General features: G+C 36.1%; 2 protein-coding genes across 2 annotated transcripts; both read left to right on the top strand.

Moving 5' to 3' along the window:
* The first annotated feature begins 4 nt into the window (after positions 1 to 4).
* Positions 5 to 5,410, top strand: LOC139145355 (PAXIP1-associated glutamate-rich protein 1-like). Its single transcript, XM_070716467.1, has 3 exons — positions 5 to 728; positions 1,802 to 1,887; positions 2,381 to 5,410. Exons 1-3 carry the CDS (start codon positions 343 to 345, stop codon positions 2,575 to 2,577), a joined length of 669 nt encoding a protein of 222 aa, XP_070572568.1. The 5' UTR covers positions 5 to 342; the 3' UTR covers positions 2,578 to 5,410.
* A 1,863-nt stretch (positions 5,411 to 7,273) lies between these two features.
* Positions 7,274 to 17,234, top strand: LOC139145357 (BTB/POZ domain-containing adapter for CUL3-mediated RhoA degradation protein 3-like). The gene is made up of 5 exons (XM_070716469.1): positions 7,274 to 7,691; positions 9,374 to 9,633; positions 10,454 to 10,506; positions 11,439 to 11,640; positions 12,301 to 17,234. Exons 1-5 carry the CDS (start codon positions 7,457 to 7,459, stop codon positions 12,475 to 12,477), a joined length of 927 nt encoding a protein of 308 aa, XP_070572570.1. The 5' UTR covers positions 7,274 to 7,456; the 3' UTR covers positions 12,478 to 17,234.
* Positions 17,235 to 19,529: the final 2,295 nt, after the last annotated feature.

Consider the following 19,529-nt stretch of genomic DNA (forward strand, 5'->3'; position numbering starts at 1 on the left):
GTTGTTATTTCATTTCTCTGAAAGCCCGCTCGAGAACAAATCGCAGCCGAAACATTACATGCAGCTGAACGAAAGATAATCAGTGATGTTTGTCTCCGTGGTACAGATACTTTCCACAGCACAGCCTCTGTTGCAACGCGATTGCTAATTCTTCACTTGCGACGAAGTTGGGCTTACACTTCGCCCAGGAGCAAGTGCAGTGGTGGCACTGGTGTAGCGCGGCACCCGCGGTGTGTGTACACACACACACTACACTGGATTGTAATGTTATCAAAGCTGAAATAAGCAACCTTTCCCACTCAGACTATAGAAGAGGTAGCTGATCTTGAGTACATTGTCTGTATGACGGTTTATGGATTTGTTACCATGGAAACAGACATGGAGAAGGAATCCGCCATGGAAACGGAATCAACAAGTGAAAATAAGGAGCAGAGCACTGAGGAGAAGAGCGAAGAGAATGCTCCAGATTTAGACTTCAATATTCTCGGTACAGACTCTGAAGATGAGACTTCCGAGAAAGGTGATAAACCTGAAACAAAGGACAGGTGTACGTGGGAGCCCCCGCCCAAAGTCATTGTCGAACTCTATCAAAAATTGGACAAAGAGGGCATCCTGGAGCTAGACTGGAAATGCCCTCCACGGAAATTACCGGAAGAGGAGGCTAAAGAGCTGGAAGAGGCAGCAAGGCAGGAGATGGCGTCTGGAAAAGATGCAGTCAGTGAGGAGAAGTATGTAGCCAGCAGAGTCAAAACCTTTCATCAGACTTGATTTTCCACAGCATATATTGTCATGTAGTAAACAAATCTGTCTCAGAGATTGTGAAAAGTATACTTAGGTTTGCAGGCCACTCGCGCACATGTGAAACCTTGTATACATATTAATGCAAGATTGTAATAATACCTACAATGGCCAAATTGAAATGGACAAAGAAAAATCAAAATCATACAAACTTATTCGAATTGTTGAATATATAAAGATAGGAAAATTGTTGGACCTAGTTTGTTTTATCCATCTCTGAAATTTGTATTAAAGTTTTTCCTTTGCAGTTTCTTTTTGATCAATGTAAGAGAATGTATGGCAACACATTGTTTTCTCTGATACACAAGACTTGCTTCTAGTAGAAGTCATGGATATTTGTTTCTTACCACTTTCTTCCATCTCAAATGTGAAAAACTTTCTCAAGTTAACTAGAAAAATCTGCCATGGCACTCAATAGTACGTTCTTGGGTCTAAAGCATATTTTTTGGAGTTTTCAATTATAATAATAATTCTGCTGATGAATAATTCTAAAAATTACACGTCCTGATTCCCTGGTTTACCATAGACAGCCTTTCACAGGATCAGAGTACTGTAATTATGTAGCAAGAGAAATCATGGCTATTACAATTCATAATTCGTACATGTCAGTAATTGTATATTGTTAATCCTTTTGTGGTATTTTCCCGAAGAAACTGTGGTAAAATTGCTTCTATTCCCTGATCACTTTCTTTTTACACTTGAGGAAAGCTTGGTAATTTCCTTGCTTACTACCTTGGCAAAAGCAATAACTTGATAAATTTGATCTGAAATGTACAAACAAAAGTAAAGTGCAATGTTTTTTGTTAGGGTTACACCCTTGGTAAATTTTATTGAAGTTCGTCAGCCATATTATTGGAGTTTCTGTAAGTACATCAATGCAATCATATTGAGGGACATCAGAAATGGTATCAGAGTTCCCAAGCTAGGTAAATGTACTTTCTTTTTCCCATCTTTGTGAAAACAATAAAGCAAGATCATGAATTTTCCTATTGTATTACCACAGAGAGGAAGAACCAACAGAATTTGATGATTTTGATGAGTTGTCTGTGGATGTAAAGAAATCAACTGTCACCCCAAGGAGAACACCAGGTGAGAATATCACTTTTTATTGTGTACTTGAACTTGGGTGTGGCACTGTGCCATACATTTTTAACCACAGGTTGGTGCGGAACTTAAAAAAAGTATAACACAGTTGCCTTCCACATTTCACAGGAAATTCCAGTAAATGTGTTGTTATGCTAAAAACTAAAGCTTTGGATATTTGATGGGAATAAAGGCTGTATGCTGACATCCACTGTTTACCATGAGCAATAAATGTGTAAAGTCACATTACCATTTTGAACAGGAATAACTTTCCCTCTCTCTTTCGCATTTAAACATATTTTGGTGCAGTCCATTGATATTCTTCCAACAGAAATTTTATATTCATGTGCCCTACATCTGCTGTAATTTACTGTGAAGAGGAACTTTGAATAAATGTATCAGTGAACAATGTATCAGTATAGATTTTCTTGAAGATTTCTGTGAATGAAGTTTAGCAACTCTGTTACAGATAATTGTTCTTTTATTCTATCTTTGTCAGGGAGTGGAGGCCGAGAAGGGAAGGGTAGCAGTAAGAAACGGACAGCTAGGATGGACAAAGTATTCACAGACATGAGGAGGCATAAGAAGATGGATGAAGCAGGGGATCAGTTGCCTGACGAGGGAATGGAATTTGAGACGACACCTCACAGGACTCCTGGCAGGCAATTCAGAATGAGACAAAGAGATTTCCCGTGATTTGTACAGAGTGCCTACACCTCATTGCTTTCATTGGAGTTGCATCGGGGCAAGAAAATCCAACCTTTCATCCTCAGGGAAATTGTATTATTCTTAACAAGGACACAGAACAAGCCCCCTACACAGTCCAGTCCATGCCTGACAGTGGTATAGCTTCACAGCCCAACTCAAGTGAGGGTTGTGCTTCTTTGCTAGATACAAGCATCTGTACTTTTCTGCATACTCTGTGGTGATTTGAATATTCGTAAGTGCAGTATGGGCCTTGTTCCACAGAAAAGTAAGCAGATTAAAAGGGAAATGGTATCAGTATGGCCAATAGTATTCACAGAAAAGACAACATTCTGTGTTCCATTGAGCGTACACAAATTTGTACATTCATATCATACAGCCTATAGGGCAAGAGTATTACAGAACATAATTTTAAGTCCTAGGTTCATTAGCAAAATATTGCAGAACAAAAACACCCAGTTTAGGGTGTCCAGAGGCTAAAAAGGGCATTGGCATGGTAAATCTCATGAAAATCAGATGTAGCTATTTGGCAGTATCAGTACTCCTGTGCTTGTTAGTGAACAGCTAAGAATGTGCAAATGTGAAAGTTATGCCACTGCCACATCTGATTTTGATAAGATTTTGACATGGCCATGGATTTTGCAGTCATTTTCATTTGGTTATTATGAAGGATACTTTCCCTGAAACTAAAATGACAACAGCAATGCTGTGTTTAGTTTTAAATCCATCCTGAAGGAATTCCAAATTTTACCACGTTAACTCATAGACCCTCCAAAAACTTTGGAGGATCTATGGTTTACTTTTTGTTTAAAGTCGGTAGTACTGTGTATGTATAAAGAATTGATTTGCAGAAACTCATTCAATCCTTGTTCTGTCTGCTATATATGTTGCTATCAGATCAAGTTGATTGAAATGAGTAAGACAATATGTCCATGTAATTCACATTTAACAACTTATCCATTGAAAGATCTATAAAAACACTAAAGCCATTTAAAGAAAATTCTCTTTGCTGTCCTTGGATTTTTGAAAAACATACCAGCCAGGAAAAAAACCAAAAAAAGCAAGTGTATAATTAATATAAGCTCAATTTTATTTGGCTTCTTTTGGAAAAGTATTTTTATTTATAACATTTTGTTTGTCTTCTGAATTTTCTCTGAAAACCTACCAGCACACAGATGGCAAACAAAGAATTTTATTTAAAGTGCCTAAACATGATTTTCATGGATTTATCTCGTGCATGTACTGACTTTACCGTATAATTGCAGTGTGCTGTATATCATAGTGAGTTTGAATGATTTGACCTAAAATGGGTTAAAGAAGGCTGCATTTTGATACTGTAACGTTGTTTGGTTTTTTCCGAAGTGATATATTCTAGTTTATGTTAGACTCTCTCACAGACCCTCTTTGGCTGTGCACCAGTGTGGCATAACTCGGCACAAGCCAGCGTAGCCAGCTCAATGAGCCGGCAAAGGCAACCCTCCTCGCAGGCTACACTAGCTCACTGAGTTTTGCTACACAAACCACAGTGTGTAGCCAGCCAAGGGGCTGTTAGAGAGGGTAATTTATTATTAATTCCTGAAAACAAAAGTGTTTTGTTAAAATATTAACCGACCAGCGGGTGGTTTTGTTTGAGCTCCACATACCGTCTATTTGTTGGTAAATACAAAATGTACTGATCTTTCTTATGTTGTGTATTGATATGTTAATAACCAAACATTGTAGCAAACTATGAAAATGATTGAATATGCAAATGTTATATGTTTCTGCTGATTCCTCATTTCTCTTCAGTATGAAGCTGTGGATAACCAAAATTATGTACCTTAAAGAAATGAAATGTCATAAAATTATTTGCATTCTTTGCTGAAGGAAGGCTTATACCACTTCCTTGTAAAATCAAGAGAAAAAGTAGAGTTCTTTGGCAAATTATATGTATGTACCAATGTTTTATATTTTAAATGATTGCAATTGTCAGTGCCAACTTGGTTTGGAAATTCAAAAAATGTGGTGTACGGCACTTTTCACTTTAGTTATCACAACAACCTAAATAGAAGATTTCATACTTCATAAAGTTAGAAAAATTGGCAGTCTTCTTGTTTCTAAAAATATCAAGGAGCATGCTTCTGTTTCTATGCATGTATTTTTTTCCACACAAATTATCATATCACAACCCACAAATATAAACATCGGTATGCTTACAGCAAGCAAGGGTTAGGTTTGCTCAGGTAAGCCTAGAGCAACGGAAATTAATACATACTTGTAACATCTGGTAGATCTATTTTTGGAAAACTTCATGTGGGCAAGAGTTTGTATAAAACAGTATAAATCAAGGGAATTACAGTAATGAACTCCTTATATATATATGATTCCAAACCAGTATCTAGTCTTTTGATTTCTTAAAGGCAGGTATATTTATATTTATACTGCCATCTCAAAATTTTCGTTTTAGCCATGACGTGATAGTAGTCTACAAGTTTACTGTGTACACCACAATCTCCTATAATGCTGCAAAGGAAGAAAATAGCTTTCACAAGCAGATACAATCACATAGCTAAGGGAAGAAATAATCAAAGATTGACAGCAAATGAAAATATGAACAATAAAAATACAGAAATTGAACTCTAAATATATTTAGAGCAATGTAACTCTGAGGTATAGATGAATTTCATGTATGAATTGCCCAAGACATTTCCTTCAGTTGTGATATTTGAAATAGAAAATTGTGCCTGTAGATAAAGCAGTTTAGTAGACCCGTGTCAAAATTTATATGAACAGTACCTTACAAACAAATGGATATTATCAGTAAATAAACTCATTATTATTTTCACACAGTTGCGTTCTCTCTGCGAGTTGGTATATAGTTTCTCTTTGCTCGATCAGAGCGCCCTCTGTCAGGCTTTTATGGAAACAAGTTCATACAGTGCATGCAAATTTTTTATACATGCTAATTGAATACCAATGCTTTCTCTATTCTGACTTTGCCCTTACCATCTCAGATCCAAACCTGAATGCTATTGTAAATGCCCTTTGTGGTCTGATCTTCATGGCTGCCTGTCTCATTAAAGCCCTTTCTGTACATAAGCCTCGGGCTTTTACACTGTAAACCTTGAAATGTGCATTCATATAAAGAGGTTGAAAAGTGTTGAATCTTGTACCTCTTCTTACAGTTTCTTTATCCCATGAAACACATTATGTAATTTTTGAACAATGTACTCCCTTCAATGATTCACATCAATGTTATGTTATGTCATGATTTAGACCTGATATTTCATTTCCTTGATAAGGTTTGAGCAAAAAATATTGTCAGTTTTTCGCAAAAAGCATTAAATCAGAGGGAGTGTTATTGTCTCTGTGAGTGGATAATTTTAGTTGATTATGTGACATCTTCAAAGCAAAGTACACGATTTATTACAAGGAGGAATTGTTTAATTTTGCCTGGCTCTATGATACAGAGGTTGTTGTCAATGACCTTCACATCACATCAGATAGCAAAACAATGTGAATTTCATCAATCATGGGTGAAAATGAAAATTACATTGAAATTATTTTTTTGCTGACCTAGAATCCCTTGCTGGGACAATTTTTTTCCTATGAATAGATTTATGATATTCTATGAAATGACCTTGTTATCTACAGAGATTGGATTCAAAAAGAAGACAGGACTTACTCCAATCCTCTTTGACTGAATTGCCACTCTACCAGGCTGTTTCAAGCCCCAATAGATGTGCATATTTTTCAGTCAGCTGTATATTTCTAAACTTTTAATTTTTAGTTCAATATAAAATGGATATGGACACAGATTAGCCATAAAAGTTAATTATGCAAACTGTAAAAAATTAATTAGTGTCCGCCTAAAATACCCTATGTTTTTCTGTTCTCTCATGCAATTTTTCGCTTACGAGAATTTAAACAATTTGTCGAGCAAGACACTTGTGTATAAAGCACAATTCAACATATTCTTGCTTATTCAATGTTTGTATGTTTTCACATACTTGATTTTAAATTTTCCAAAATATTTACAGATACATTCATTTGTGAATTCAAGGCTCAATTGCCATAGGTAGACAGAACTGTGCCAATATGTTAATATTGTCCATGCAATACAAGTTATGTGCCTTTCAAAATGTAATAACAGAAAAACTTCCTGGTTGAGTGTTGTTACTGATCAGATGTCTTAGCTTAGAATGGCCAGCTTTCTAGGTTTCATCACAAGCTATATATCTGTCTAAATTTAGATTATGAGTCAGGTCAAACCATCTGTCTAACCCCCCTTCCAAACCTTGCACAATGGACCAGTCTTCCAGCCATATGCAAAATACATGCTAAATAGTATGTGCCTTTCTTGATGACACAGCAAACGCTCAGAAAGGGGAAGTCTATCTCCATTCTGGCTAATATATCATGATTACAACCACAAAGGTGCAGCAAGGAAGTAAACATGGAAGACAACTTGACATTTTTTATTTTTCTTTGTGAATTTCCCTGTCAATAGAAAAACTTCAAATCAATCCAACATCGGCTGATTTAAGGCTTAGACATATAATCTAATCCATGGCTCCTGCCCCCCCCCCCCCCCAAAAAAAAACCCACCAGTTAATTTATATATGAAATCAAGTAACAAATTCTTGCGAGGGCGCTCTATAATTTGACCTTTGACGCGTAGGGTGTTTTCTGAAATGACGTCATAGGGTGTGAGTGTCTGTTCGGCATAACAGGAACGGAGTTGTCATCAATTGTGATCAGTAGTAAACTCGCCCAGAATAACGTCGGACTCATTTTAATCACACCGAATGCCATTTCACAGTCGTTTTTACTTCATCTTCCTATACCCTTTAGTATAGGGTTATCCAAAAGTATCCACAAATCTCCCAAAATGTCGGGGGAAACACACACGGTGCCGTCGCGTGCGACCACCGCAACCGCTCCACCTGCAAGTATGCCTACAGCATCAACATCGGCAACAGCAACAACAGTTAGCCCGAGCAAATATGTAAAACTCAATGTCGGTGGTGCTCTTTATTACACGACTCTTGATACACTTACAAAGCAGGACAATATGCTTAGGGCAATGTTCAGTGGAAGGATGGAAGTGCTCACAGATTCGGAAGGTAAGACCTCAACAATATTCCGTTCCAATCAAAACTGGCTTCATCATGACTGCACTGCATGGCCTCAGACAGCCAATTCATGATATCAGAATGGACAGACAAATTTATGTGAAATGCCCAGTCGGTTCATGAGATGTTCTTGGACCTGTGACAAAAATACAACAATAAAATTATACATTAAAAACGGTTTGAAGAATTTTTTATCTTTTGAAGTCTATTACTTCCAACTTGTAATCTCAGATTTGGAAAGAAAACCTCACATCCTTATTTAAATCTCAACAGGTGAGTTCGTGAGTCTATATTTAGATCTTTGTTTCTGTTTGGGCGTGAACATGCTTGAGTCATGATAAATCAAGATTGTTTAATCGTAATATATTTCCACGTCTGCAATATCTATAATACAACAGCTTTTATGTCGACTTTGTTACAGTATTATGCTTTTCAAATAATATTTTTCTCTTTGTCTGTTGATTTGGTGGAGTGAGTTGTCAAAAGTATTGACGTGTGAGGCACAACTGACCCTAAGTTGGGACATGATCATCATCCTTTGGCATTTTGCAGTGATTTAGTTGACATGAGAAATGATTGGTTTATCCGTACTGAGTGAGTGAAGTATGCTTAGCCCTGTCATCAGGTACATTTCATATTTAATATATCAAACCTTTGATGACATAGAATTATGTCATCAATGGTTCTAGGATAATGCTTGTAACAAGGCTTGTATTGACATTTGGCAACCAGCCACTCATATTTCGGTTGGCAGAGTAACATAGATAATACTGTGCATAAAACGGAAACAATGAAAATATGTCTAAAGATGGCAACTTTGTCTGTTTAATTTGACAAATCCCTTGTAAATTGTTATTTTACAAACACATACCATCACAGCCCAAAACAATTCTTGTGCAGACGTATACTGTTTGTAGGATTTTGAATTTCAAAATGTAGGAATGCTGTACAATGTTATCTAATTTTACATCACAATTTTTTTTACAATTTAATACCTTTATCATATAATATTAGTTACGTAGATTGACTGTTTAGAGTCAACCTTTCATCCCTGACCACAGTCTTGACTATTGCAATGCACTTGCTTAATCTTGTTATCCCATGTTTTCTCTCAACTCATTGAGAGCTTTTTTCAAACAGTATATTTTGTATAGAGCATAGTTTGAATGGGTCAGGTAAATGGGAAAATGCTTGTGAAAAATCCATCATCAAGTTTTATCGAAAACAGTGATACTCTCAGCAAGAGAAAAATTTGAGGACACAAAGCATTGGGTATGTACTGGACAGGGTTTCCTAGGGTAGCTATGTAGTCTATCTCACACCCCTGTGACCTTCTAGGTTAGTAAGAATTCATACAAATTCTGTCTGTGTCCACCAATCGCCATTCCTGCCTTATTCTCATGTCCCATACCTGGATGCAGAAGACTGTGGAGGGAAATAGATCCAGTCTTTATTGCAATGAAAATAAGTTCGATGGGTGATATATTCAGCTGCTATGAAAGTCTTCAATAGTATACTTTACACTATCCCTGTACTGAATATCATAAATGAATTGGAAAATTGTTTAGTGTGATGAAAGAAGGCTGCTCTGTAGCCGTCTTACTGCATGTGCCATTTCTCACCAATAACAAACCTTGTTATAATATAGAAGGGTATTTTTTCTTGCAATCTAGGATGGATTCTTATCGACCGGTCAGGAAAACATTTTGGAACAATTCTTAACTACCTCAGGGATGGATCTGTGCCTCTGCCGGACACAAGGAGAGAAATTTCTGAACTTTTACAAGAAGCTAAATATTACCTAGCGCAGGGTCTTGTTGAACAATGTGAAGCTGCTCTCCAGAGAAAGAAACGTGAGGCGGATCCAGTTTGCAGGGTCCCTGTCATCACATCTTCCAGAGAAGAACAATCGTTGATTGCCAGTTCCAACAAGGTGATTGTCACATACATTTGTAAAGTATCAACTTGCTCCTAACTCCAAGTCTTCTAAAATTCCTGTTTTGAATCATTTTCCTACTCTGTTCATCAGTGTCTATCAGGTCAGGTTGGTTAAAACAGTTAATATAAAATGCCTTTTTACAACAGACTTGACCACAGGAATACACCTAATGAATAGATACATTGATGATATTCACACTTTAAAAATGTATCTTGCCATAACAAACATAAATGCTGTAGTTTCTTCTGACTTAAATTTTTGTTTTAGAGAAATGCATGTCACAGTGATCTTCTGGACACCTTGATTTTATTTATGTTGATTTTGAATAACTGTACATGAAAACATTTGTAAAACATGGTGAATCATCCCTCTCTAGCATGTGTTTTCTTGAATTTTTGTTCATAAGTTTCTTGACTGTACCTGAGGAAGGTGAATAGATACCTTTCTAATGTTTTCTCTTTCAAGACTGAATGCAGCTGACTTGTTGAAAGCAGAAGGCCGATTGTGTTTGCCAGATGTTAATAAATATTACATCTAGATTCTGCCATTGAGCACTTTGTAATTAATTAATTTTTAGAAAAGTTTTACAAATAAATTTCCCTTTTATGTTATTTTGAGCTTTGGTATACATACTGTAAAAAGCTCATACTGGTTCTTGTAACATTTTTACATGAATATCCTGGTACATAAATTCTCACTTATATTAAGCTTGTGTATTTTCTTTATCTCAATAATTAAATATTGTCCAGCATATCGGTGTATTTGTGATAATGTTTCACATCATTGCTCATCAGTTTGTCTGCTTTTCTTTCAGCCCATTGTAAAATTACTGTACAATAGACAGAATAACAAATATTCTTATACAAGGTAGGTAATTTTATTTTATTAATCATATGAAACTTTTATAAGACCCAATGTTCAATGCCGCCAGTTACCAATGCAAAATTACCATTGACAGGGATCGGCAAATCCATTATGAAAGTGGTAGTCCAAACAGCAATATCAAAATAAATCCAGTGGTCCTACAACATTGTCTAGTAGTCCTGATATTATTCTCAATCAGAGTTTTGTTGTTTTTTTTTCCAAATACCCTCTAGTCCATCAGACCACTAACAACAAAACAAAGAAGTGTTGGGAAAAAATATTGGTGACCCTTGACCTTAGACCACTGATTTGCTATTTCTGAATTTTAGTATGTCATTCATTTTATTACATGGAGGGCTGGTAATAGATTTGCAGTGTTTTCATTTTCTTTATGAAACACTGTTGAATATAAATGTCACTTTCTGTGATATGGCACTGTTTTCGGTTTCCAAAAAAGGATTGTAGAATAATAAATTACAAACCTGATAATTCAAAAAGACAGTACATTGTATTTGTGCTTTGTGTCTTTCTTGCTTGCATTTTAACATAAATGGTACAAATGCAGTCCAGATGAAATGAGTATTAAAGGCAACAGAGTTGACAACTTGAGTGTGTTCCCCTTTCAATATTGCTGCTTTTCATGAGAACATTTTTGTGTTGAGAGTTTAAAGATGTCAGATAATTTGTTAATATACAGCAGGCAAAATAACTTACAACACAACAGAAGCACAGTGAGTTCTTCTGCTCTGGTGTTAGGCCTCTTTGTAGGGAAATGGTAGGAGCTACTTTTGTACAAACTTTAATAAGGAAGTAGATTAAAGAAGTAGGTCAATGTAAAAACCAGCAAGTGTCAGGCTTTGCATGTTTAGCTGCCTGAAGAATAAATCTTACACCAAGATCAAGTCACTCAAAAATTTCGTCCATTTTGTCTGCAGCAACTCTGATGATAACTTACTGAAGAACATTGAACTGTTTGACAAGTTGTCGCTGAGGTTCAACGGCAGAGTGCTCTTCATGAAGGACATCATCGGCCGCAATGAGGAAATCTGCTGTTGGACATTCTATGGCCACGGCCGTAAAGTAGCAGAGATCAGCTGTACGTCCATCGTGTATGCAACAGAGAAGAAGCAAACTAAGGTATGTCTCATCAAAAATGATTGCTTTTCATAATTGTTATAAGGGCCCGACTGTAAATGAAATCTGTAGATTTGTCACTGTGCTGAGAAAGTATACATGGTTGTATGCTATATCTTCTCAGCCCTGCCAGTATGTAATACCGGTATCTTTTAAATTTCTTTGTATGACAATTATGAAAATGTCATCAATTTTTAGCATCCTAGACAGTTTCAATAACATTTTGAGTGCCAAAGTCAATTTTTGTTGCATTTATACAATAAAATGGTTACAATTTCTTTCAGATCTAGACAGTTTTGTTTAGATTTTTACCAAAATTTTGGTAAGGAAGTGTAGCCCATACAAATTTGTGTCTATTAGGTCCAAAATCATGGAAAAAATTACAGAAAAATTTATAAAATTTGATAAAATGTTGTCTTGATATTTTGGAGGGAAAAATTACAGTGCTCAAAGGGTTAATGTGTTGATATGTTAGCTTATTTCAGAAGAAAGTTCCATAGCACTATGGGAATATTCCATAATGGCATTCCTCAACATTTCAATATTCCTGCTCAAAATTTCACCAACAGTGTATCTTCCTTTTGTTAAAATTGGCATTCCTCCATATTCCTGCTCAAAATTTCACCGACAGTGTATCTTACTTTGATCTGTCTTGCACCCTAGGTTGAGTTTCCTGAGGCAAGAATCTATGAGGAAACGTTGAATATTCTCCTCTACGAGAACAGAGGTGGTCCCGACGCTGAACTGATGCAAGCAACGTGTGGCTCACCGAGAAGAGTACACCACAGCAGTGATGATGAGAGAGAGGAAAGAGATCACAGAGGACCAAGAAAATATTGACCTGATTAAAATATAAACACATTTATTTAATTTTTTCCTTTATTTAAATGGAACTGTTGATGATAACCTAACCATTTCTCTTACACCAAAGAGAATTTTCTTTTTTTCGATCGCTGTTGTTTTTTTACATAGTTGTGTTGAAATGTTTCTGTTAACATTTTTAACTCAATATTTTTCATTTGTCATTTCATTTGGTATGTTACAACTCAGTGCAATTATTCTGTCAAACATATCAGTATGACTGACTGACTTTTGATAGTAAAAAAGCCCAACATGGTGGCAAACAACCTACAAAAGCCCATCATGGTGGCAAACAACCTACAAAAGCCCATCATGGTGGAAAATAACCTACAAAAACCACTATGGTGGCAAACAACCAACAAAAACCATCATGATGGCAAATAACCTACAGAAACCATTATGGCGGCAAATAACCTACAGAAACCATTATGATGGCAAACAACCTACAAAAACCATCATGATGGCAAACAACCAACAAAAACCATCATGATGGCAAACAACCAACAAAAACCATTATGGCGGCAAATAACCTACAAAAACCATTATGGCGGCAAATAACCTACAAAAACCATCATGATGGCAAATAACCTACAAAAACCATTATGGCGGCAAATAACCTACAGAAACCATTATGATGGCAAACGACCTACAAAAACCATCATGATGGCAAACAACCAACAAAAACCATTATGGTGGCAAATAACCTACAGAAACCATTATGGTGGCAAACAACCTACAAAACCTATCATGGTGGCAAATAACCTACAAAAACCATCATGGTGGCAAATAGCCAATAAAAAACCATCATGGTAGAAAATAACCTACAAAATCCATCTTGGTAGCAAACAACCTACTAAAACCATCATGGTGGCAAATAACCTACCAAAACCATCATGGTGGCAAACAACCTACAAAAAACATTCATATTGTAAACATCCTACAAGAAAAACCATCACGATGACAAAAATCTACAAAAAATCCTTCATGGTGGCAAACATCCTATCAGCAAAGTAAAACACCAATATATTTGTAGCGATGGCATAGTGACTTACATTACTGCCTAAAATTTATTGTTTCCTAGCATTTACTATTTTCCACACTCTTCTTTGTTTTACAAAAGTATAGATTTTGATTAAGCTTCCATGGTGTTGCTAAGCGTTGTCTTTTCAATGCATGTTTTTTTTTTCTTGACTATTAGCAGATTTTTGCTTTTTTTCTGCAGTCATATTGACGTATGACTGAACAAAATGGCAGCTGTTTGTTTGACGCTATTGTATATTTATTTGACAGCGTTGACAGTGGATGACATCAGAGCTCCCTGTCCCAGCAGAATGAATCTGCTCTCTGGTTCTCCCTTTTCGTTCTAGTCGGACAATTTTGATTTACTGTGTAGGTGGTTTGTACAAAGCAGTGAGACAGTGCTCTTTGATTAATGTACTGTGACAAAGCTAAAAGTATCAGTGAACAGTGTCACTCCCGTATTCCACTGCGTAGGTCCAACCTCCTCACTTAACCCTTTCACCCCAGTTCCCTGTATACAGGTCCAACTTTACCATAGAAAACAATGGATTTGGGACAAACCATGGTGGTGAAAGGGTTAAAACATTATGACAGCACATACATGGATGCTAAATGAAAGGGTTAGAAAAGCTTCCATTTACAAAATTTCAAATACAAAATGAGTAGCTAATGCCAGCAATGACATTCAGTGTGTCCATAAAGTGTTAGAAGCTGTTCTAATACAGTGGCAATTCTGAAGGAAAAATGTTTTTTTTCCGTGGTAACCTCTTTAATTTTGTTTAATGTATAATGTTGACATTACCGTTACAATACTTTATCCAAATCCCTCTTTTCTACTGTGCCTTGACTCATATATATTCTTTCACTCCCTGAGGTCAAATCTGTATACTGGGAACTGGGGTTGCATTGGTTACAGTAAAAGTCAAGGTTGCAGTTAGATATTTTACACAAAAAATAGGGATGTAAAGATTACTACAAAAGTCAAGGTGTGAAGTTGATGTGTTAACTGAAAAGTGGGGTTGTATTGGTTATAATCATAGTCAAATTGTGAATCACTGTAAACTGAGTTATACAGACTTATTCATTGATTGAAACATAAACACTGTTGCTTATGTGACATCCCGCATCAAAAACAAATTAGGTGATGCAGTCATTTTCAACAACCCGCCTTTCTTAAGAAACCATTTTGATCTAAAAGAATGAGTGTCTTTATCTGTTTGAAGTATCATGACTTCAACATTTTTCTGTTGGGAAAACAGTATATTAAATCCCGGTGACTTGTCACTGCTGTTTAACCAGTGTCATAAATCAAACCCTGCAATTTTCTCATTGCAACATACGTTGAGAAAAATTAAGTTATTGTCTGCTACTGATGACCAGATAAATAAACAACAACTGCAAGAAAGCTACTTACGTTTCTGCTCTCAATTTAACCCGGCAACATTTTCTTTTTGTTTTTTGAAATTTCTTGCTTAGAATATTAAAACGGTTGTGAAACTTATTTTCCAAAATGTAGACTTCCAGTGAAACAGATTAGATTACTTGTGACGTGCTTCCCAGATGTAATCATGATACAGATTGATTTTTGCCCTGTACACAAGCCTTAGGGTTTAACCTGTATGCCATTGAGCATACCAGTATATTCTGGATGATAGAGAATAGGTGCAATGGATTTCTGGCAAAACACGCATACAACTCCAAATCAGAAGTGTTGTTTTGGAAAGGCCAAGTGCGTTTTTACCGATGGTACAGAATTATAAATGCTAACACAGATATCTTTTGCTCAGAGATACATCAAACTTCCAGTTTTCACCGGAAAAGATTATTTTATTCCATTTTATTACAGGCAGACAATCTTCCCATCCAAACTTAGTAAACAGAATTGCTAGAATTATGACTCACTGCTTCCTGGACAACCATGTATTTTGTGAACCGCGTACCTTTGGAATTCAAATAATATCTATTTTGATCATACAGAATTTGAGGAAGCTAATTTCATTAGTCACTGCATATTAACATGTTGCAAGCACGAACAGCAATTTGATTATTCAAACAAAAAAGCAACAACCTTGCCCTTTTCAGGACACATGTTGAAAACCCAGCAAATTGTTTTATCAGCAGGTTAGAACTTGATTGAGTTTATCCGTTTCAGCATGTCACTCCATATAAAACTGTTCCCCCCCCCCCCCCCCCCCCCCCCCCCCCCCCCCCCCCCCCCCCGAGCCAGTTCACTCTGACATAATATTTCAGTATGTAATTATAATTTTGATACCAGTATATGATTGACAGATTCTAATTAAAGGTCCTTTTTTGCAAGTTGTGAATTGGTATTATAATTTTCCATGGTTTAGTGCTTGTTGCTGGTAGGTTATTCAAAGTGGAAGACGCTGTTCTGCATTGTTGTTGATAACTCTGAGAGCTTTCATGTGGTCATTTGTAAAAAATCAAGTTGTTGACCTCATAAGAAAACAACGATAAGATTGAGCAAATGTTTATGTGGACTTTGGTCTTGATCACTAGCCTGCTTGATTATTGAATAATGCTGTGTGTTTTCCCCTACTTTGTGAATGGAATCAACCAGTCACAAAGCTAGGTTGTTCCATTGTCTTCAACATATGTAATCTATGGGGAAGTATTAACTTGGTTTGTTTTTTTGAGAGAGTCTTAGTAAGATGTCTAGCACGTCTTCTGCTTTATGCTGGAGTTTTTTTCAAAACGGCAATGCGTACCGGTATATATAACAAGCCCAAACCATTCATACTTATGGTGCCACAGCGCCATCTCAGACAAGTCTGGCAAGCAGTCCAAACCACTATAGCCATTAGTTTCGGGCAGATTCATCCAAAATGCATTATAAAGGCTCTCTCTGTACGCAAGGTTTGCAGTTGCACTAAGTTGCATTTGTAAAGGATTCACAGAAACACAGCAACAGCCTTGAGTTGGACTACAAGTGTTATATACTTAGTTTCTCATTATCTTTCCATATTCAATCAGTTTTTGTGTAGCTGACCAACTTGCAGCAGTCCTTCAGTGTCTTGAAGTTTTTTTAACTGGGTGGTGTCAAGGATATTTGTGAACGTTACAAATATACTGATATCTTTAGTATATGATATCTTTGCTACTCTGGCCAGTTTGTGAAGATTGTTCACACAGCATAAAGAGAGTGTAGATTTTGAATGAACCTGCTGTGGTGGTGATATTGCTGTGATCTGCACCGATGGCTTTTCAGTCTATGGACTAATCCTATGGGAGAAACGTCCTAAGTTTCTGTACAGTGTGCAGAGTCAGCCTTTGATTTTCAATGAAGATCAAATTAAATAATCGCAGCAATAAAAGACTGCAATCACACAAAAAGAATGATCAAAGATATGTCATCACCTTACTCTGTCCCAAAGTTGATAACAATGTTCACAAATGTTCCATCCAGCAAGATAAAGCCATCTTTAATTTCCCAGTATTTCATAGAATTATGCATGATAAGCTCAACATCTGTGATTTTCCAATGGCCAGCCGTAACAAAAATTTTAGTCATTTTTTATATTTGGGGATCTTACAAATGTAAATATGATAACATTTATTGGATATTATTGCCTGTTTATGGATACTGGAAAAAAAAACTGGTATATTCTGCAGTTTCCACTTTGTATCTGTAATTTACATTTTGTAAAGAAAATGGACACTGTAAATAATAAAATATGGTTATGTCAATAACAGCATTGGTTCTCTGCTTGTGACCTTTGTCCTGTGACCTTTGTCCTTTGTCAGCAGCAACTGTCTTTCCAGAAACGATGAGCACCAAAATGTTGACATTTAAATTATCTTTTGTAAGTGGGATAATGGAATAAATTTTGAATACCTGGGACGCCATTAGATTCTATATTAGTATAGTATCTTCACTGTCTGGTATCTGATTCTTGCTTTGAACCCAAGGTGCCCATGACACTATTAGCTCTAACCATACAAGAGATGATATACGGCAATTTCCTTCACAGGGACACCCATGACATAATAATTGCCTAGATTTTGTTCACGGTAAAGTTGCCAATATTACATGGCAGTGTATATTGATATACTTGTTGAATTGAAACAGGAGATAGATAGCCCTACACACCAAATCTTAGAAATCCACATTCATTTGGATAAATATATTTTAATGACTATGTAGCCCCATAAAGGTAAATTTATGGCATACAGTTGGTAAAACTCTTGTTACTTACAACTATTTCTATGTTGTTTTTGTCAGAGAGCAGTGGAAGCTGATATCAAAGAGCATCATACATTAAAATTCATACACAGTTTGCAGTTGAGCTCAATTTGTCGTAAGCAATATGTTTTCAAATGCTGCCTATATCAGTGAAATAATCTCTACTTCCCATTCAAATCTGATAGATATGTTACCTCCAGATCAGTTCCCCCCTGGCATGTATGTTGCATGTTGGCAACACGTCACTTTCTCAGCTTGTCTACACTTCATATTCTGCATGCACTGTATAGGACACAAATGAATGTGATGGTGTATCAGTGACTCTCCCTGCATGGTTGGATCACCAGCAGTCAACTCGGAAAGAAGCAGATGCAAAAAAACCTGTTTCAAATCGGCTTCCGTGAAACAAAGTTGATTACTCAATATTTTCAACAACATTGACCACCGGTTTCGGGCTTTTTAATTTCCATTCACCAATAACAAGCTGACTGAATTGAGAACTTGGTGGTAATAAAACGGGCAAGTTGAACTGGACATCACAACCTGGTTCAAATGACCTGTTGGGAGACCCGAAACCGGCCACTTACACAGGTCACTCATTCCTAAGAGATTTTATGGCCTGTAAACCATCACAGCTTTTACAACTAACATAATTTCTATAAGTCTTTGAGTGACTGTAATCACCTGATTTGATACATGGGTAATTTTATTTCACAAATTAAAAAATAAAAATACAGAAAAAACACTTATGTTACAACCAACACAACAAATTGTGGGAAAAAAAATACAACAATAGCAGGTACAGAAGTTGTAAATCAAACATATATGACATATAATAACTGCATTTATAGTACTGACGTATACATTGGCAACACCATGGGTTCATTTTATGATGAAACCACAGTGTGGTGTGTAAAATATCAATACAGTACAGTTTGTGGATTGTCATGAACATCTGTATTTGACAGATGCATTTGATAAACACGCATCACAATAGTATCAACTACTGCATCACAGCGAGGAAATATGTCAACTTATTGTCTTCCCTGTGTATGACGATTTTTTTTCATGAACTATGCAGTCATTACAGTGAATTAATGTATGGTACTCGAAATTGGAAAAAATTGAAAGAAAACATATATGTTGTGCCTGTCTGTCTGTCTCTGTCTTTCTGTAATTTTCTGTTTTTGTGTGTCAAAACATTGTAGAAAACAGCTGAAAATGAGGAGTTGTGATGTATTGTTTTCCGAATGTTACTTAGTTTGATCAATATCAAATCATCTGAATAGCAATACATTTTGCAGCGTAACAATAAAAATTAAAATATAGACAAAACTTTCGTCTTTAAAATTCACTGCATGCTGTATGTGCAATACTGCTTCATTGGGTTCACACTCATGATTTAAAAATACATTACACGTATCAGTACTTAAAAAGCCCAACATACTCTTGTAACATCACTGACTCCCTGTTTTACACAAAATGATACTGGTCCTCTGGTTCATTAGTTAATGACAACTTCAAAAGACTTAATTCCAACGGCATTTTTAGGCTGAAACATATTCATGACACACTTTTGACAAAATAATTCATCGGTCCATATACTGTACCTGAAACTTTGAAAATGACTCATATGTTAAGTCGCATCTGTCATGTTTTATTCATTGACGTCATAAAATTAATTTCCTCGCCAACGTTTCGTAAAAGACTACATGACTACATTCATAACTTACATAGCATTACAGTTTTGAATATATTGATAAGATAGAATATATTTTTCTCTGTTTGTAGATTTTCATTGCAGCTT

The sequence above is a fragment of the Ptychodera flava genome, chromosome 12 (assembly GCF_041260155.1).
Source record: "Ptychodera flava strain L36383 chromosome 12, AS_Pfla_20210202, whole genome shotgun sequence".
Classification (NCBI taxonomy): Eukaryota; Metazoa; Hemichordata; class Enteropneusta; family Ptychoderidae; genus Ptychodera; species Ptychodera flava.